This window comes from Miscanthus floridulus, chromosome 18 (assembly GCF_019320115.1).
Source record: "Miscanthus floridulus cultivar M001 chromosome 18, ASM1932011v1, whole genome shotgun sequence".
NCBI lineage: Eukaryota > Viridiplantae > Streptophyta > Magnoliopsida > Poales > Poaceae > Miscanthus > Miscanthus floridulus.
Genome location: NC_089597.1, coordinates 96,039,692 through 96,060,809, shown reverse-complemented (window position 1 = coordinate 96,060,809; position 21,118 = coordinate 96,039,692). Strand labels below are relative to the sequence as shown.

At 43.9% G+C, this 21,118-nt stretch overlaps 2 protein-coding genes across 3 annotated transcripts; both read left to right on the top strand.

The window, feature by feature from the left end:
* Positions 1-295: 295 nt before the first annotated feature.
* On the top strand, positions 296-4,641 carry LOC136520594 (palmitoyl-acyl carrier protein thioesterase, chloroplastic-like). Of its 2 annotated transcripts, none has more exons than XM_066514145.1 (7): positions 296-535; positions 1,155-1,719; positions 1,799-1,932; positions 2,364-2,477; positions 2,660-2,843; positions 2,938-3,006; positions 3,941-4,641. In XM_066514145.1, the coding sequence occupies exons 2-7, from the start codon at positions 1,219-1,221 to the stop codon at positions 4,196-4,198; spliced, it is 1,260 nt and encodes a 419-aa protein (XP_066370242.1). In that variant the 5' UTR covers positions 296-535; positions 1,155-1,218; the 3' UTR covers positions 4,199-4,641. The 2 variants fall into 2 exon arrangements, with proteins under 2 accessions (XP_066370242.1, XP_066370243.1); XM_066514146.1 differs by lacking the exon at positions 296-535 and adding an exon at positions 596-875.
* A 2,814-nt stretch (positions 4,642-7,455) lies between these two features.
* LOC136523036 (GPN-loop GTPase QQT1-like) lies at positions 7,456-10,740 on the top strand. Its single transcript, XM_066516817.1, has 10 exons — positions 7,456-7,484; positions 7,822-7,866; positions 8,311-8,390; positions 8,484-8,558; positions 8,935-9,032; positions 9,114-9,270; positions 9,403-9,490; positions 9,991-10,084; positions 10,157-10,287; positions 10,689-10,740. The coding sequence occupies exons 1-10, from the start codon at positions 7,456-7,458 to the stop codon at positions 10,738-10,740; spliced, it is 849 nt and encodes a 282-aa protein (XP_066372914.1).
* Positions 10,741-21,118: the final 10,378 nt, after the last annotated feature.

Genomic DNA, 21,118 nt, shown 5'->3' with positions numbered 1-21,118 from the left:
CCTGCTCAGTGTCAAATAGGAAAGATTAAACTGCTCAGTGTCTTTTATTTCTACAGCAAAGAAAGAAAGCACTAGTTTTACTAGTATCAGATAAAAAATGTTCTTTTATGTTATTTTTGTCTCCCAGATCTGCTCAGCTCATCAACGGGAAGCATCGCATGCATGGGCGCATGGCCAGCCCAGGCCTGGCTCTCTCACAGTCTCTCTATACCCCACGTTTCCCTTCCGTGCCACGCACCGTGGGCAGAATCGTCATTCGCTGCCTCCCTGGACTCCATGTTTTAAAAGGTCGCGGTGCCCAACGCCCGGTGCCAGCGGAGAGAGAGAGGTCGACCGGCCCCGCTGCCCCCACCGCAGCGCCACCGAAGCCGCCAAACACCACCACCACATCCGCCAGAAGCCTCTCCCTCCTCCCCCCTCATCGGCGCGTCGCCAATGGCCGCGTGGTGAAGCGCACACGACGGAAGAAGCAGGCACCAACAGCCAAGCCCCCTCCTTTGCCCTCGCCGCCGCCGCCCTCCCACTGCTGCGGAAGGTTCGTTCCCTTGCACGTCCCCTCCCGGCCCGCCCGCATTCCGTGCCGTGTCCCTTCATCATAGGTTCGTAGTGGGGTTGAAGTCTATTCCTGGTCGGATTCCCTGGGCGCGGCCGCCATGTGGCTATTCCAATTTCCACCGGATAAGCTGTACTATTTCTGGGCGCTTCGCTGTTCGGCCGGCTAACGTACGGGTGAATCGCGGGAATTCAGGATCCTTGCCCCGGTTGGATCTCGATTTCAGGACACCTTGCGCCCCTCTTTCTTCTCGTTTCCGCCGATAGATTTGGGGTTCCTGCCGCTTCTTTTCTTGGCCTCTCTCTCGTCCTTGTAGTCTTGGGTGAGTTTTTCTTTTCCTTTTTTCCCCGTACGTACTGTATGCGTTTATTTCGTCTCATCATCATGTTTGTTGTACTTGAGCGGGTTGGTTTGACCGTCGTTTTATCCCCGTACTTCCTCGGAAGCTCTGGCCATTTGTTCTTTGTACCCGTGATGCGCCTGTACTGTGCACCAAATCTTGCTTGTTTTGGGTTGCTTAAATTGGGTAAACGAGCAGTTTTTTTTTCTGTTTGATTTTGTGGTTTGCGTTGATGCTAATGCTGTTCTCGTGCTGAATCAGGTTGGGATCCCGGATTCAGACAGGTGCCAGCCATTCGATTTGATTTGGGGCGGAGTACTTTCCTATGGCCGCCTCCATCGCGGCCTCGTCCTTCCTTCCAGGGTCGCCGGCGCCGGCCGCTCCTAAGAACGGCCTTGGGGAGCGCCCAGAGAACCTGGACGTCCGCGGCGTGGCGGCGAAGCCGGGAGCCTCCTCGAATGCCGTGAGGGCGGGCAAGACGCGCGCCCACGCTGCCGTCCCCAAGGTGAACAGTGGGGGCAAGTCTGCGGTGGCGGATGGGGAGCACGAGACCGTACCTTCTTCCTCGGTGCCGAGGACTTTCTACAACCAGCTTCCCGACTGGAGCATGCTCCTTGCGGCCATCACGACCATCTTCTTGGCCGCCGAGAAGCAGTGGACGATGCTTGACTGGAAGCCCAGGCGGCCTGACATGCTCACTGACACCTTTGGGTTTGGCCGGATCATACATGATGGGCTCATGTTCAGGCAGAACTTCTCCATTAGGTCCTATGAGATAGGGGCGGATAGGATGGCATCTATAGAGACATTGATGAACCATTTGCAGGTAAGGATTTGTTATTTTTGAGGTGTGAGATTGTTGTGGCTGTGGATTGGAAGATGAAAAAAGTTTGGATTTGATCCAGGAAACGGCACTTAATCATGTGAAGACCGCTGGGCTGCTAGGTGATGGATTTGGCTCCACACCAGAGATGAGTAAAAGAAACTTGTTCTGGGTGGTTAGCCAAATGCAGGCCATCGTCGAGCGTTATCCATGCTGGTATGGTTTGCAGCATCGCATGATCTTGTTTCAGTTTTCTTATTGTGATTTGAGCTTGAAATAAGTTGCACCCATGTGGCTATCTGCGGAGACATATAATTATTAATGATCACGGCTTGTTTCCTCAGTGCTGGTACTGAGTGATTAGTTGAATGGGGTTTTCAAGTTGTTTGGAAATAAATGTGAAAAGAAAGCTCCCTGGTGTTCTTTGCACTGTTTGACATTAACTTGTTAGATGAGCCTATATAGTTTTTTAGCACATGGAGCCTATATAGTTGTATGTCACTGTGGGCAGTTCCTCTTGAGGTCTTGATATGTTTTCCTATGGTAACTAACAGATACTAGAAAGTTTACCTTCTGTGAACTGAAGATGATCCCTCATCATCTGGGTTTTACTATTATGTGTTCTAAGTCGCTCTATTCTGCTGCAGGGGTAATACTGTTGAAGTAGATACATGGGTTAGTGCTAATGGTAAAAATGGAATGCGTAGGGATTGGCATATACGTGATTCTATAACAGGCCACACGATACTGAAGGCAACAAGGTTCAAATCTCTGCCACACTGTTATATTTGTACCATTAATCAATTTTATTAACAGTTTATTTCTACCAACTGCCATGTTACGATTAATGCTGCATTTATATTTTTTTCTGCTCAAAGTACGTGCAACTTGGTTACACGGCATCCTGTTGCAATTTTTTTTTCTAATTTATGTCTTTGTGCAGTAAATGGGTTATGATGAACAAACTTACTAGGAAGCTTGCAAGAATTCCAGATGAAGTGCGGACTGAAATAGAGCCATACTTTTTTGAGCATTCTGCTATTGTTGATGAAGACAACCTCAAGCTTCCAAAACTGCCAGATGGTCAAAGCACTTCTGCAGCTAAATATGTGAGGACAGGGCTGACTGTAAGTAACTGAATTAATATTTAGATTAGATTGCTAGTCTGTTCATATAATTCTTCTTTCCTGTTTTATATATTTTGCGGTCTATTTTATGCAGCCTCGGTGGGCTGATCTTGATATAAATCAGCATGTCAATAATGTTAAATACATTGCGTGGATTCTTGAGGTAATTTTCTTTCCGATGATATGCATCTTTATTCTACACTTCCGTATCTATTTTAGTATTTGTGCTTTATTTGAACTATTTTATTCCACACTCAAGTACCCTAACAAGAATCATTTGTTCAAATTGTCTTTTATCCCTCTTTGAGGTCGCCATGTGTTATGTTGGGTATTCCATCCTGGTTTCTTTTGTGGAGCTGACAATCATGTGCAAACAGAAACCAATTACTTCTGTTCTATCCTGTATATCTGTTGCTCAGTACCCAACTGCCTGCAGAAGATAATGGCCATTGGAATGTGGGTGCCTGGTTGGGCGGGGGGTGGGGAGTGGGCTTAGATTCATAAAATTCTGTCATTGGTAATGATTAGGTGCCCTCTTATCTATTCCTCAAATTAGCAAATACAATGGCTCATCCCATGATATATATTATTTAGGAGGTATCATTTCTTAACTTATTCATGACAACAAATGCACCAGTTAGGACAAGGAATGCATCTCCTGAGATTTTAGTATAGTTGGTTGTTCACCTAGTCACCTAACAATGTCACTGACTTACTGTTGCTTCCGTGCAAGAGCAGCCTGTTTACAAATCAATTTAGTCTTTCTTTGCTCTAAATTACACAGAAATAAGATGAAAGATCATTCTTATACTTGCTTGATTGATGATATGCCATGTGTTGTTGGCTACTGGGTTCGGAGACAGTTATCATTTGGTTTTCCTTCCTGCTTCATTAATTGGCAGCTCTTCTGCCCACTATTAATTAGTGGGCGGTGGGGTGGGGTGGGGGGCTCTGCTATTTGGTCAAGTGATTCTAAACCCAAATTGGATCGGAAAGAATAAAAAAAAAAGAGACAGGATTAGCATATTATTTAGTGCCTTGTATACAAAGACTTTTGCCCACATCTGCAATTAACCTTACTTTTATCTTTGCTTCAGAGTGCACCGATCTCTATTCTTGAGAATCATGAACTGGCGAGTATTGTGCTGGATTACAAAAGGGAGTGTGGCCGGGATAGTGTGCTGCAGTCACACACCTCTGTGCACACGGATTGCAACAGTGAGTCTGGAGAAACAACCTTGCACTGTGAGCATGTGCTGAGCCTTGAATCAGGTCCGACCATGGTGAAGGCCCGGACCATGTGGAGGCCTAAGCGAACCAAGGCCCAAGAAACAGTGGTTCTGTCTTCATTTTGAATTGTGTGAGATGTTGGGGATGTTGATTTTGGCAGCAAACTATTTGGTAAATTCAGAATGGTAGTGTGTCCTCTATTGGAAGCAAATCACACAAGGCAAGACCTAAACTAATTTAGTTATGAAGTGTGAAAAATAGAGGAGATACAAGTGGGTCACAATGGAGGAGGAGACAGAACCGGGGACATCGAATACAAAGGATGCTTCCTGTGCATGGTTTGTTTCTGTTTTTCCTTTTGAGTTCTTTCTTATGACAATCTTCGGTCGCACAAATGGGTGTTGTAAGTATTGATCTGTCTGTAGCTACAAGTGTATGAAGGGGAGCGAGTGCTTCCCATACAGTTCCTTCTGGGGCTATGTCCATATGTTATAAGCCCCTTGAAAACAGCTTTGTCGCAGCCATATTCATTCAGAGAATTTTAATCTCGTATATTGTATTTGCTGGATATGATTACTCTTCTCCAGGCTGATAAAGCGTGTTGAAACTAAGTATCCGGGGCAATGCGACAATATTGAAATTGTGCAGCACTTTGCCTTGCATAATAGTTGTTTGAACTGTAGAGTTGACTGACGAGAAAAGAGAACAAACTGAATTTTACATCCGATTCCGTTTACGAATGGCTGAATTTGAGCTGTGGAGGCTACTCGAAGACTAGTCATATGTGATGTTTGGATTCTAAAGCTGTCTTTGATGGAATCGTTCTTATGGGTGGTTCAAGTTAGGTTACCAAAGTTAACATAAGAGGGGCCCTGCGAATCATTGAGCTGGTTAATGTTCATTGATTGGAATGGCTAATCGATGTGCCACTTTTGTCTGTAGAGATCACAATATGTCGATCACCAATAATCTTGAAAATCATTATATTTTCCTGGCGTGGTCAGTGCAGCAACAGGCACGCTGACAGAGCATTGGTTTAAACTAGATTATTTCCAGTTCCTTCTAAATTTCCGGTGTTTTACTGGCCAAATTTTCATGCGATTCAGAGAGTGTATGGTAATTCATATGTTAGTTCATTCCTTTTCTCTTGGTTATCAAGTCTGTCCTGCGTAGATTAAAAAAAAGTCTGTCCTGCGTATTCACGTATAATTTAGACAGGCTCCGATGATAGTTTATAACAAGAAAAGCTATTTTGAGTGAAAACAGAGGGATAAGAATCTACGAGGGAGGCAAAGATGCCTGTACCTGCCGACTCATAAAGTTAGGCAGATGGACATCGGTAAACTTAGTGTTGTCACCATCCCTGTGCATCTTCTCACTGTTTTCACTCTGAAGAAATGGACCATCAAGAAGTTAGACAAAATCAGAAAATCGTTCCTGTAGTAAGGATCTGAAAATGCAAATTGAGGCCATTGCCTTGTTATAAATGGACAAAAGCGTTGAGACCGAAACTGCTTTGCGGCCGTGGCATCCTTGACTTGGAACGTTTTATCTGAGATCTTCGAATGATATGGCCCTGGTGGGAGTGGATTGACAAATAAGACCTTGCTTGGGTGGGAACCCTGATGATACCTTGGGACAGCACAAATAATCAGCCTGTTTGTTTACTCGTATACGATCGTGGATTATAAGCTGAAACAGTATTTTTCTCTCACACCGAATCAGCCAGCGGTAAATAATCTACGATCGTTTACGACCTGCCGAACAGACCGAGTGTGGTCTCTTCCATCAAGCTGTCACAGCCGATAGCGGGGATAGGCAAGCTTTTGGCATTCTCCGTGAAACCGTGACTCTGATGGATTTGACACCTAACTGTACCCCCTCGCGTGGCGTAAAAATTAGACCGCTAGGGGATGTCACCGATTATTAGGCTATCCACACTCGTCGACCTTTATTTTCATCTCTTAAAAGGAATATTCTATCATAATCATCGAGATTCTCTACTCTATACGTATTTCTCCCACACTCGTGTTATCTCTATCCTATACTCTATACCAACTACTCCATATTTTATTCCCCTCTCTCCCCCTTTCTCTCTCTCCCCAACTCTCAAACTCTCTACTACAGTGTTGCTATAGTGTTTAGCGTGGCTCTCTCGCGTGCGCGGTCTGTAGTGGTTTCCTGTGCAGCCGGTACGCTCCCGGGGCGTTTGCAGGCGCGCGGTACGCTACCGCTGGCGTACTGGCCGCTTTAGCGCTGCGCGGTGCGGACAGCCTTACTGCCTCCATGACGAAAATAATGCAACTATGTGTTAGGTATCATAAAAAGTACTTCACGCTTGACAAGTTTTTAATAAATAATATTCATAGTCATGTTTTTAAATTAATTTATTATGAAAATACATTTCGTAACTAATCTGATGATATTTATTTGATATTCCTAAACATGAATACCTTTTTATTTATAATTGGTTGTTAGAATTGTATATTTTTAGGGACGGAGGTAGTACTTATTAGCTTTGGTGAATGGAGTCAGTCTAGTAGATGGTAGAGTTTGTTCGACTCTGGGATCTGATCCAGGAGGTGCAGTTAACTGATCAGGACGGCTGGATTACATGGAAGGGGACTGAGGTGAGTTCACCGCTAAATCCGCATCATAGGCACAATTCAAAGGATCAAACTGCTCCTTCAACGCATCCTCAATCTGGAGAGCACACAGCTGGAGGAAACACACAAGTCGGCGGAGACTGTTGTTCACTTCTGCCCGTGTTCAATGTCTATTTTTGTAGTAAAAAGAATTCTGGCTAGGGATGAGCCTTTTTGGGCTGGCAACACAACCTGAATTCCACAAAATAATGACCATTTGATTGGGGAATGGTGGACAGCTTCCATGCAAGGAACGAGTCCCGAGGAAACAAAGAACGACGACGGCTGCATTCATGATTTATGGTGCCGGGAATGGAAATAGATAAACACCTCTGCGTGAAGGAAAAAGCTTGCAATCCGACTCAAGTCCTGCCCTGCCCTGCAATCCATCTCTGCGGGCGTCCATCTCTGCGCGAGCCGCCGCCGGCGCGTGCCTCTCCTCGGCGGTAGGCGCCGCACCTGCCCTGCGCGAGTCGCCGGCAGCACCCCTACTCTCCGCTGAGATAGATTCTTAGAAAAAGCCTGCTTTTTATATAAGTTTGCTTATCAAGTGAGCGAGTTTCAAATAAGCTCAAACAAACAGGGCCCTTAGCTCGCCTCACCTCGCCGCCGCGGCCATTTAGCCGTGGATAGATAGATCGGTGACGAGCGTGAAACTCGTAGTAGGAGCAGAGGGGTGTGTTCGGTCAGGTGGTGATCGCCCGCCGGGCTCCGGCAAGACCACCTACTGCAACGGCATGTCGCAGTTCCTCTCCCTCCTTGGCGGGTACATACGCCCCCTATGCTTCGGTTGTCCCTCACAAGCTACTCTAGCTAAGTGGAAGTGGAATGCGCTTAGCCTTGGCTTGCTTGTTACTGCATATATTACTTGCCTGGAGACCCGCTGCGTGATACGATTAGTAACTACGGAAGTCAATAATAGTGCCCTCCTCTGCTATGGTTTGATTGCGAATGTTAACTGGTACCATATTGCTGGTGCCAGAATTTGTGCTGAGAGTTTAAACTTCACCCTTGGCTTTGTTTTGGTTGGACTAAAGTTGAAGTTGATAATTTGCTCACACGGATTGCTTCCTTTATGTGTTTTTTTTTTGTTGTTGTTGCAGGAAAGTTATGGTTGTCAATTTGGATCCTGCAAATGACGCGTTGCCGTATCCTTGACTCTTTGAACACCACCATCCTCTGTACTCGCACGCTTATAACATACTTTCTCTCTCCTTGTTCTTGATAGAGTACGTAATAAGCCATCTGGGCTGGCGGTATAGCCCGTTAGTGTTAGGGTTAATTAAAGATAAGGGTCGCTTGGTTAAGAGTAAGTAAACCTGAGTCGAGTAAACCTCTCTATATAACGAAGGAGAGATTTAGCAATCGCCCCCGGCCTAGGCGTGAACAGTACCGCGGTACTGTAGCGCGCAAGTCGCCGCCCCAGACTCAACCCTAGGTGTGAACAGTACCCCCGTGCTGCTGTAGCGCAGCGGGTACAGTACCCCCAGTCACCGCCGCTCCCTCGACTCGCCCCCCCCCCCCTCAACCCTAGCAGCCACGTAACAGTTCTCTAGTCACATTTGAAATTTTTCCTTGACAGTGATAAATAGATATGAGTGTGCCATAACCATTGAGGACCTCATAAAACTCAGCTATGTCATGGCCGAGCATTCGCTTGGCCCTAATGGAGGTTGCTCTTGGTCCTCTATTGCTATTCAGTAACCTACCTGTTTTTGTTCTAATAATATGGCTTCTTTCTCTATGGTGTTAAAATCTATGTCAGGGCTTGTGTATTGCATGGATTACTTAGAGAAGAATATTGAATGGCTTGAAGAAAAACTGAAGCCTCTTATTGAAAGTGAGTAATGAATACCTCTCTGAAGTCTGCACATATATTCAGTGGCAATATCTGTGCAATGGTCATATCCCAAAAGGGCAGCATCTGATGGAAAAACTTATAAATTGCTAATATCAATAAATTTGTTATTTTACATTGCACAGGGCTTTCCATGTGCTAATAGACTAATGATCCAACCAGGATCAAAATTAGAGTTAGAATTTTATAACCCGTATTCTGTTATCCTGAGGATTGCACCTCAGTTTAAAAGTATTTCTGCTGTTTATTGTGCTATCTCTGAGTGTTCAGAGTCATAGACTTATAGTAGGTGAGCACTAAACATTGTAAACACTCATAGTGCTCAAATTATTGACTTTCAAACTTGACATTTCTGCAGATCACTATCTGTTATTTGATTTTCCAGGGCAAGTGGAACTTTTCTTCCTTCACTCAAATGCAAGAAGTGTTATTAATAAACTTATCAAAAAGATGGGGGTATGCATGTGTTCTTGGTCCTATTTAGATTGCCTTAATGCTAATGAATTAGATTGTTTATTTTTTTTCTGTATTCTGCAGCTGACTGCTATGCACCTTACCGATGTCCATTTATGCTGTGATCCTGGAAAGTATGTGAGTGCTTTGCTTCTTTCACTGTCAACAATGCTACACATGGAATTGCCACGTATCAATGTCTTGTCAAAGATTGACCTAATTGAGAACTATGGGAATTTAGGTATTGTGCCTTCGATCTTCCTGTCATTTGAACATTTATTATTGCTCGTGGAATTTGATGTCCATACCATCTTTTATTGATTAATACTCCTATGTCTTTGTAGTATTTATTATTCATCTTATTCATTGGCAGCATTCAACCTTGACTTCTACACTGATGTCCAAGATCTTTCTTATTTGCAATATCATCTTGAGCAGGATCCTCGCTCAGCCAAGTACAGGTGAATTTCTGAACACAAATGTTACTGCAACAACTAGGAGTAAGTGTACTTCAATTTGCTGAGAATTTAAGCTTCATAAATTTTAAGTCAAGTGTTAATGTCTCCAATTCACTTGACCAAATACTCCCTTGTGAGTTCAGTTTTAGATGCCATCTAATGTACCTAGATAAAATTCTTGCAGTCACCCTGTTCCACGAGATTTATTAAGTTTTATTTGAGCAAAGGTGGAAATCTAGAACTGGGTTCAGGATATGTGTACTGTTTCAACCTATCTAAGTTGCTAATGGATAATTTTTCATTCATTGCAAATCAATGACTACTGTTCTTGTACACCAATATGACCTTCAGATTCTGTAACCTGTATTCCTCTAAAGTCTAAACAGTTGACAGTGATATATACCAATGTCATTGGTCATATGCTAAGATTTGTATTACCTGTTTTCAATGTGGAACCTTTGCATTGTCCCATTTATAACCTTTTCGAGTGAACCTGCTAACAGGAAACTGACTAAGGAGCTCTGTGATGTGATTGATGATTTTGGTTTAGTCAATTTTTCAACTTTGGACATCAATTTTTCAACTTTGGACATCCAGGTCTGTATTTGAAAGACTATTAAAATCTATTTTCTCATTGTCTTAGTTCTTACAAGCTTTTGTGTCCTCTAGGACAAGAAAAGTGTTGGTAATCTTGTGAAGCTGATTGACAAGAGCAACGGATATATATTTTCTTCTATTGATAGTAGTGCTGTTGAGTTCAGCAAAATTGCGGTGGCACCTCTTGATTGGGACTACTACAGATATCCTTTACTTGTTCTTTTAGTAATTTTTGCAAACAAGTCGTTTACCGCCTGTAATTTCTATGTTATCTTTAATGGCCCAGATGCACACTATCAAACCATTTGCATTCACATGTATAATACACTGACAATATGGACTAAGCATTAGCCTTCCTTTGCAGATCATGCCTCTGCATGCCATTAAATTTTGCAGCAATCATGTGGTGACTGGATCGCAAGTCAAACCACAAGAAATTGCAGCCAAGTATGCTGATTTATTGGCAGCTTACTGTTTCTGTGTTGGGTTGTGGAATCTGGAGTAACATTTCTGTGTTACGTATGCCTTAGAATATATACTGTTTCGCGTGGTCTTGTACACCAATATCTTGCAAATTGCCTTTCTTTCCTTGACGTGTGGATACAACAGCAGAAGTGCAGGAGAAGTACATGAAAGATGATGAGTTCGTGCAATAGACAAGCAGGATGCAATGAGGCTGGCGGTGGCATCCCCATTTTTTTAGCACGTCGAGAACTTCGGTTGCTAGAACGACGTGAAACCTGTCTGAACCCGTAGCTCACGCCGCCGCCGCCACTCTCTGGATCCTGCTCCGACTTTTTGATCCGCGCGCACTTCTTGTATCGTTGCTGCTCTCGTTATGCCACCGCCTCTGGCTGCACCTACTACTTCCCTGGCCAGCCGCGTCGTGCGTGGTCTCCAGCCACAGGTTGGGCACCTCATCCTCTTGTGTGTTTTTTTTCTCAGATATGCTGGTCTTCAATCTTCACCTCTTAGTATCAAATCGATTGGATGGATGAACTGGGTGGCTGTTCTTGGGCATGGCTGGTGCTTTCGATTGCATCGTGTTCTCTAGGGTTCTGCATCACATCATGTTTTTTTCCTTTTTATTGAGCAATTTATTGGGACAGGGAGGGTCCTCTGCAGGCCCATTCTTCGGCATGAGTGCACTGTGAACGGCACAGTCCCATTCTTGTGGCCTCAATGGCCCCGTTCGCTTTGAGAATGCTAGAGAAATTTATAAGAGAAAAACACTGATCTGAATAAAAAAAAAAAGAAACAAATTAAGTCAGATTTAAGGGTATGTGAACGGAGTCAATAGAGCTAATAAATCATTTTTTAAAGTCCATCTATGTTTAGTACCATGTCTAGTTCAATTTGTGGTACGATCCATCTCACGTCTCATTCAATTTGTGTTTAACCATCTCCGTTTAGTTTAGTGTCTGTTTAGTTATCAAGTAGGCCTAATGTCCCCCTGTTTAGTTTAGTGCCCATGCTTGCAAAATTAGTACCGCTACATGTGATCTCCTCCTGTGATCTAGTTCTGGTTTTCGGTTCACATAAAAAAATAAAGCACTAACACGTACTTTATTTTTTAGGTAGAGAAATTAATACTACTGCCTGTGATCACAACAAGAAATAGTTCTGATCTAGTACTGCTACCTGAGGTCAAGAAATTAGTATTTGTCACACCCAATTTTAAGAACAAAACCAGATATACATCATCGGCCTGTTCGCTTGCTTGTATACGATCGTGGATTATAAGCTGAAACAGTATTTTTCTCTCACACCAAATTAGCCAGTAGTAAATAATCTATGATCGTTTACGACGAAACAAACATGCTGCATATGTGTGTCCAGGAATTAATCACACACATAGGAGAAATACACTAGGTTGGGAAACAACACGTCCGAATACCACACCCGACTAATGGGGTTGCTACAGGCCTACTACTCTGACATGGAGATGGTTGTTAATATTTCTACGAGGAGAACAAGCATTCCCTCGAGGACATCTATTGAAAGTCTAGGGTGTGCATCTCCGTCTGGGATGAAGCTAAGAGAGCTTTTCACGTGTACTCGGTTTACAACCATAGGGTTAGTCATGCCACTATGAAAAAAGCATGGATGATGCAGCTTTTGAAGTCTACATGGGTATCCACGCTTGACGTTTTGGGGATACGATGGAGGATCAATTTCGGTTCCTTCCTCGCTATCACCATGAACTAGGATGGGCAATGATGAAGCTGTCGATGGGGAACCCTACGGGCCCCCCCATAGACCATACTACAGGGAGGTAGGCCTTGGTATCAAGGCCTACAGCCCAATCGCCAAGAAGAACGCGGAGCAAAGCAACGTGCAAAACCGAAACTCTAACTCAAACTATACAAGGAAAGGCGCCCGAAGCGTAGCTTAGGACTCTAACCTTGTATCCGAATAGGATACAAACAACGCCTCTCAGCGCCTGGACTATAAAGGGCTGGCGAGGGTTCCCATTGTAAGAGGAGGATGGATACCCGATACTCAGAGCAATACAACGCAAACAGGCTAACGTCCAAAACTGGACGTAAGGTTATTACTCGACCAAGTCGAGGCCCTGAACCAGTATAAATCGTGAGTCTCTTTGCGTAACCGCCGAATTCTGCTATTCGCCGAAGCCCGAACAACTGTCCCGGGTACCCCCGTGGCAGGTTATCGGTGGTAAAACATCAACAGCTGGCGCGCCAGGTAGGGGCTTTCGACAAATTTTTTTCTCAAGAGTTCGGCGGACCTCAACCTCAAGATGACCTTTTTCGGCGGGAACAACCTTTGTCTTCGGATCCTGGATCTGCAAGGCTAACAGCGACGGCAAGCTTCGTACCCATCTCCGAGAAGAAAAAGAATTCGATGATGAAGTTCAATACAAACTCGCTGAGAAGATGACGAAACTCTCAACTTCAGATACAACTCGGAATAAGGAAGAAAGCGGATACGAAACCGACTCTGAAAAAGAGATACAACCCGATTCCAAGACAATCTTCATGGCACAAGGGCCAAGCCTAATTGGACTCGGAGACACAACAACGATCACGAAGGGATACGACCCGTACAACTCAAAGAAGAACTTGGGAACTTACGGACTGCGCAACGCGGCATCAGTCTATCAACACTTTACCCAAAACAAGATGAACTCAGCAAGAAGAATACTCCTGGAGGGAGCACAAGAAGGGATGATCATGACAGTGACCCCGCAAGATTGTGTGGTGCATTGGCTAGGTTCTTTCACCTCAAACAAAGTCTAGACTGGCACACGCGTTGAAGAACTACCTTATCAAGAGGGAAAAGAACTCGGATCCAGTTCATAAGCTACAAACAGCTCAACCAAACGAAGGATGGAATACTGTACAAGAAGAGCTCGGAAGAGGTATACTGTATACATGGCGGAGCAGTTAGAACAACCTTTGAAACCACCACAGATACCAGATATAAAATCTTCAGACGAATCAGAAGGCAACACCTCACCAGATGAGAAAAGCGACAGCAACGAAAATGATGAGCAAAGACTAGCAAGGCTAAAGAAGAACAAATTGAAAGCTGAAAGGAGGAATCGGGCTAAACAAAGGAAGCAAGTCTAGAATAAATACAAAGCGGAGCTAACGGAATACAACAGAAAGAAGGCGGAAAAAGAAGCCATAAAAAATACAAAAAGGGAAAGAATTAAAGAATTAACAAAGGAGTTGTACACCCTCACGAATAACGGGAAAGCAAAGGAAGACCAGAAGAAAGAAGTCGGGGGGATCAGAAAAACAACCCGGTGAAGAAATTCCACAGGAGCCACAAAGGGAGCAGCCACCCAAAAAATCGAATTTTCAAAGGATAGGACCAGTAGAAAGTGCTGATATCACTGGAAGGAAGGAACACTACTCAAAGCAACAAGAAAGAGACAAATCAGAATTGAGACAACACTACCAAGAAATATCAAAAAGATTTGACAAAGAAGATGACTACGGAGAGTCTGAGTTAAAAGAAGACAGGTCTTATTACAGAAGGGCAAGATCGCAAGATTACGGAAGAACGGAACCATACGACAGATTCCCTTGTTTCGCAGGAAGACTACAAACTTTAAAGCTACCGCACAAGTTTAAACTAGCAAATCATTCCAAGTATGATGACAAAGTCGAACCAAGACAATGGCTAAGGGTTTACTCCCAATATATTGAATTAGCTGGAGGAGACACGACATCAAGGCTCTATTCTTCCCAATGGCCCTCGAAGCAATGCTGCTACAATGGTTTGACAAATTGAGGCCAAGATCAATCAGGTATTGGAAAGACTTGCAAGAAGCTTTCTGCAACAACTTCGCAGGCATCATTACCCATCCAATGACTGCAGCCGAATTGAAAGGAGTAAAGCAAAGGAGAGGAGAAAGTCTAAGGGAATACTATAGAAGATTTGGAGAATTCAGGGCTCAAGTCCACGACTATTACTGATAGGGAGGTGATAGAGGCCTTTGCAGAAGGAATCTGGGCAAACTGACAATACAAGGACTATTTCAATGAGAACCCAAGAACAAATGAAGACTTCAAGAGGGTTGTTGAGAAGCTAATTTCGTCAAAAGAAAGAACTCGACATAGATTTGCTAGGGACAACCCAGAGAATAGAAGACCCGATTACAGATAGTAAGACAAAAGACCAAGGCAGGACAATATGGTGGCAACCACAGACAACAAAAGAAGATACAATGGCAATGGCAATGATAGCAATGGTAGCAATCACAATAGCAACTACAACAATAGCAACAACCGTAACGACAGTGGTTACAACAGTAATAGCAACTATTAGAGTAACAACTACCGAGGAAGAGCGCCGGGAAACATAGAAAATATGTCGTGTCACATACACCCAGGGGCCAGACACAAGTTAGTTGAATGCAACACTTTTCAGTGGCAATTCATGAAGAGAGAAAACAGGAATCAAAACAACTCAGAGCCAAAGCAAGAAGAATCCAAGGAGGAAAAGAGAGCTGAAGGAGATTATCAAGAACCCCAACGCCAATTAGCGGTGATATTTTTAGGTGTTCCTAGCACACAAAGCAAAAGACAAGAGAAACTAGCTCACCGAGCCATCATGGTAGCTGAACCAGCCATCCCAAGATATCTAGATTGGTCAGAGTACCCCATCCACTTTACAAGAGAAGACCAATGGACTAGGACAGCAAACACAGGATGCTACCCACTGATACTGGGTCTGACTATCGCAGGAGTAGCAGTAATTAAAGTACTCATCGATGGAGGAGCCGACCTTAACATAATTTTCGCAGATACTCTCAAAAGGATGAATTTGGATTGTGAAGGTCTAATGACACCCACAAGCACACCATTCTATGGAATAGTACCCGATAGAGCAGCTATGCCCCTCGGATAGATAACCCTACCCGTCACCTTTAGCACACCAGACAAATACCGGACAAAATTCATCAAATTCGAAGTTGCAGACTTTGAATCATGCTACCACGGAATACTTGGGAGACCAGCTTTAACAAAATACATGACAGTACCACATTATCCATACCTACTGCTCAAGATGCCAACAACAAAGGGCGTATTATCATTGAAAGGAGATCTAAAGAAAGCACATGATTGCGATGTACAAGCAGTACAAATATCCAAAAGATTACAAGATATAAAGGAAGGAAAGGAGATTGCAATGCTGGCCAACGAAATGAACCCAGATGAGATTAAGATACTGGCTAAGAAGCCAAGCAACTTTGCACCACCAAAAGAAGCCGCTACCAAGACTATTGACCTACTGACTGGTGATCTAGAGAAAACGGCAATCATCAGTGCAAATCTCGACCCCAAATAGGAACTCGTGCTCATGAACTTTCTTCAGGACAATAAAGATATTTTCGCTTGGAAGCCAGCAGACATGCCAGAGGTCCCAAGGGAGTTGGTTGAGCACATAATTGATGTGAACAAAGGGTCCAAACCCGTTAAGCAGAAGTTACGAAGATTCGCTCCAGACAGAAAAAGCAGCAATCAAAAAAGAGATCACCAAGCTCATGGCAAGCAGGATTCATCAGAGAAATAATCAACCCGGATTGGCTTGCCAATTCAGGTCCTAGTAGAGAAGAAGAATTCAAAAGAATGGCTCATGTGCATCGACTACACAGACCTCAACAAACATTGCTCAAAAGATCCATATGTCCCACCTAAGGATTGATCAAATCATTCGACTCGACAGCAGGATCAGCTCTGTTATCCTTTCTAGATTGCTATTCAGGCTATCATCAAATATCCTTAAGAGAAGAAGACCAAAGCAAGACTTCGTTCATTACACCCTTTGGGGCATATTGCTATAAATCAATGCCTTTTGGGCTAAAAAATGCAGGGGCAACATATCAAAGAGCAATTCAAACTTGCTTGGGGAGTCAAGTCAGAAGAAATGCAGAAGCATACATTGATGATGTAGTAATCAAGATAAATGAACCTCGGATCATTGATAGAAGACCTCGAGGAGACTTTCAAGAATCTAAAAGCATGGCAGTAGGAAGCTAAACCCCACAAAGTGTGTTTTTGGGGTACCATCAGGACAACTACTCAGGTTTCTAGTCAGTAACCGAGGAATTGAAGCAAGTACAAAGCAGGTTAAAGCCATCATGGATATGAAACCTCCAAAGAAAGTTAAAGACATACAGAAGCTTACAGGATACATGACAGCACTCAACAGATTCATCTCCTCGACTAGGAGAAAAAGGGCTACCTTTCTTCAAATTATTGAAAAAGGTAGGAAATTTTGAATGGACAGAAGAGGCAGAAGAAGCATTCCTAAAAGTTAAAAGAATACTTGGCATCATCACCAGTAATGACACCACCAAAAGACAAAGAGGACATGATGCTATACATTATAGCAACCAAGAACATTGTCAGCACAGCAATTATGGTTGAGAGAGAAGAACCCGGACACGCATACAAAATGCAAAGACCAGTCTATTACATAAGCGAAGTACTAACAGAATCAAAAGTGAGATACCCACACGTGCAAAAACTACTTTATGCAGTGTTGATATCATCAAGAAAGCTGAGACGTTATTTCCATGAACACAAGATTACAGTGATAACCAATTTTCCACTTCAAGACATTCTACGCAACAAAGATGCAACAGGTCGGATATCAAAATGGGCAGTAGAACTCGGTGCTCTCAACCTAGACTTCAAACCAAGAACAACAATCAAATCTCAAGCATTATCCGACTTCATTGCTGAATGGACAGAAATCAGTCAAAAAGAACCCGAACCAATACTTGATCATTGGAAAATATATTTTGACGGTTCCCTAAAGTTAGGAGGAGCTAGTGCAGGAGTACTATTCATATCACCAGAAGGGAGACAGTTAAAATATGTGCTACAAATACTTTGGCAGACAACTAACAATGAGGACAGAATACGAAGCATTAATACACGGTCTAAGAGTTGCAAGCTCGCTTGGGATCAAAAGACTACTTGTCTATGGTGATTTCAGCTGTAGTAATCAATCAAGTCAACAAGGATTGGGATTGTACAAAAGATAATATGGATGCGTACTGTGCAGAAGTCAGAAAATTAGGAGAAAAATTTCCAAGGGCTCGAAATCCATCATGTACTAAGAGATTCCAACATTGTAGTAGATGTGCTAGCCAAATTAGGATCAGATAGAGCAAAAGTATCCACCCGGTATATTTGTGGAAGAACTCACTAGCCCCATCCATCAAACAACTCGGAAACACAGAAAAAGAGAAGGAGACAACAGATCCAATAGGAAATAGATCAAGCAGAAGAACCAGACCAGTCAAGACAAATCATGGTTATACAAAGTGATTGGAGACAATCATACATTGATTTTATCAAAGAGAAGAAACTACCCGAAGACAAAGCAGAAGCAACTCGGGTTGTACGAAGAAGCAAAAACTACGTTCTGGTGGGGAATAAACTATACAAAAGAGCAGCATCATTAGGAGTACTGCTTAAATGTGTTCCGACAGATAAAGGAAAGGAAATCTTGGACGAAATCCACTCAGGATGCTGTGGAAATCATGCAGCCTCTAGGACACTAGTCGACAAAGCATTCAGAACCGGTTTCTATTAGGCCAACAGCACTCAAAGATGCAGAAGAGCTCAGTCAGAACATGCAAGAATTGCCAAATGTTTGCTAGGCAATCACATGTGCCGGCTCACAACTTAATATGCATACCGCCGGCTTGGTCGTTCTCATGCTAGGGGCTGGATCAAGTCGGACCACTCAAAAAAGCAAAAGGAGGCTTCGAATACATATTTGTGGCAATCGACAAATTTACAAAGTGGATTGAATACAAACCTTTGGTCAAATACAATGCAGAAAAGGCAGTGGAATTCATACAAGACATCATGCATAGGTTCAGGCATGCCCAACAGAATAATCACAGATCTTGGTTCACCATTTACAAGCAAGAGAATTCCAATACTGGGCAAGAGATTGTGGGATAGAAATCGACTTTGCATCAGTAGCACACCCGCAGGCCAATGGACAAGTCGAAAGAGCAAATGGACTCATATTACAAGGTTTAAAACCAAGATTATATGAAGATTTGAAAGATTATGGTGGAAAATGGATCGACGAATTACCAAAAGTAGTATGGGGTCTAAGAACCCAGATCAGCAGAGCAACTAGATACTCACCATTTTTTCTGGTCTACAGGATCAGAGGCAGTACTACCAGCCGACTTAATATGGCTATCTCCAAGAATAGAACAATATGAAGAAGGCGAAGCAGAAGAAACAAGGCGGTTAGAAATTGATTCAATAGAAGAAATAAGAGACAGTGCAATCATACAAAATGCAAGATATCAGCAAGGGTTACGAAGGACATTATGACAAAAGTACTCAACCCCGATCACTAAAGCCAGGGGACTCAGTACTACGACTAATCTAGAAGAAAGATGGACGACACAAACTACTCAGTCCATGGGAAGGACCCTTAATCGTGAAGACAGCAACAGGACCCGACACATGCGAGTTGATGACTCCAGATGAAATACTTGTAAAGAACACTTGGCATATCAGCCAGCTCAAAAGATTCTACAATTAAGTACAACAGATTGTACTCAAGTTTCAAGAGAAATAAAACAGAGATTATTCAAGAAGAACTAGCTTCAAATATGAGCCTTAGTCCAACGGACAGAACCAACCCGTAATTAGGTTGGGGAAAAAGGGGCTTCCCTGTTAACAGCCAACCATGAAACTGGTTGCGCTACACTGGGCAATCTTGTCACTCAACCATATGGAGATGGTCTGACTGACGGCCAACGGCCAAATAACTTCTTGGGTAAGGAGACCCAAGCTAGCATTTGTCACTCTACCATAAAGAGATGGTATGACTGACAGCCTTGTCTAACGGACAAAACCAACCCGTAATCAGGTTGGGGAAAAAGGGACAGCCCAACAAATAGCTCAACCCAGAAATGGTTGTTGCTATACGGGCGCAATCGCTTACCCCAAGAGCTGGTACGATTGCTTACTTACCCTGCAAATAGCCAACCCAGAAATGGTTGTGCTATACGGGTTCGGTCGCCTACCCCAAGAGTGGTACGATCGAATACTTCGCCCAAGAAGCGGCACAAGCACTGCAACAACTCGATCGCCTACCCCTAGAGTGGTACGATCGACTACTTCGCCCAAGAAGCGGCACAAACACTCCAACAACTCGGTCACCTACGACAAGAGTGGTATGATCGACTACTTCGCCCAAGAAGCGGCACAAGCACTCCAACAGCTCGGTCGCCTACCCCAAGAGTGGTACGATCGACTACTTCGCCCAAAAAGTGGCACAAGCACTCCAACAACTCGGTCGCTTACCCCAAGAGTGGTACAATCGACTACTTCGCCCAAGAAGTGGCACAAGCACTCCAACAACTCGGTCGCCTACCCCAAGAGTGGTACGATTGACTACTTCGCCCAAGAAGCGGCACAAGCACTCCAACAGCTCGGTCGCCTACCCCAAGAGTGGTACGATCGACTACTTCGCCCAAGAAGCAGAGAGTGGTACGATCGACTACTTCGCCCAAGAAGCGGCACAAGCACTCCAACAACTCGGTCGCCTACCCCAAGAGTAGTACGATCGACTACTTCACCCAGAGAGGGACACAAGCACTCCAACAACTCGGTTGCCTACCCCAAGAGCTGGCACTGATCGACTACGTTGCCCAAGGAGGAGCACAAACACTCCAACAACTCGATCGCCTACCCCAAGAGTGGTACGATCGACTACTTTGCCCAAGAAGCGGCACAAGCACTCCAACAACTCGGTCGCCTACCCCAAGAGTGGTACGATCGACTACTTCGCCCAAGAAGCGGCACAAGCACTCCAACAGCTCGGTCGCCTACCCCAAGAGTGGTACGATCAACTACTTGCCCTAGAAAGGGACACAAGCACTCCAACAACTCAGGTCGCCTACCCTAAGAGCGGCACTGATCGACTACGTTGCCCAAGGAGGGGCACAAACACTCCAACAACTCGATCGTCTACCCCAAGAGCGGTACAATCGACTACTTCGACCAAAGAGCGGCACAAATAGTCCAAACAACTCGGTCGCCTGACCCACAGAGCGAAACAAGCTATGGCAAAGCAGAAAAAAGCCACAAGGAAAGACAGGGCGAAACTAGTCCATATTATTCAAAGACATCTAAGAAGAAAAGAAAGACAGGACTGAAGCCTGCTCACATCTTAAAAATTTAGAGACAAAGTATATTACAAGGACATCAAAAGAAGGTTGACTTTTCACATCTGTTTAAGAAGACGGAAAGAGAAGGAGGAAGTACATTCATTTGATCAAGAATTTGGTCTGATAGACCACTAAGCTATACTTTGGCCTCCTCCCTAGTGTCTTGAAAACTCAGCCATCACAGAAGCTTCAGTAATCTGCTCAAAAGGAGCATCAGGGGCAACAACCCGGACATACGAAACCACATTGTTGATGCACCGGTAAAAGCCACCCTTCACAAAATCATAAAACCGGGAAAAAGCACCGGTAATCCCTGCTCGGCAAAGACCTGAAGGAACAAG

Excerpts from the sequence above, each read along its gene's own strand:
- LOC136520594 (XM_066514145.1), top strand. The coding sequence starts at position 1,219 with ATGGCCGCCTCCATCGCGGCCTCGTCCTTCCTTCCAGGGTCGCCGGCG. Across the intron at positions 1,933-2,363 it reads GTCGAGCGTTATCCATGCTG|GGGTAATACTGTTGAAGTAG; the intron begins GTATGGTTTGCA and ends ATTCTGCTGCAG. Across the intron at positions 2,844-2,937 it reads ATGTGAGGACAGGGCTGACT|CCTCGGTGGGCTGATCTTGA; the intron begins GTAAGTAACTGA and ends TATTTTATGCAG.
- LOC136523036 (XM_066516817.1), top strand. The coding sequence starts at position 7,456 with ATGTCGCAGTTCCTCTCCCTCCTTGGCGG. Across the intron at positions 9,033-9,113 it reads AACTTATCAAAAAGATGGGG|CTGACTGCTATGCACCTTAC; the intron begins GTATGCATGTGT and ends TGTATTCTGCAG. Across the intron at positions 10,085-10,156 it reads TTTCAACTTTGGACATCCAG|GACAAGAAAAGTGTTGGTAA; the intron begins GTCTGTATTTGA and ends TGTGTCCTCTAG.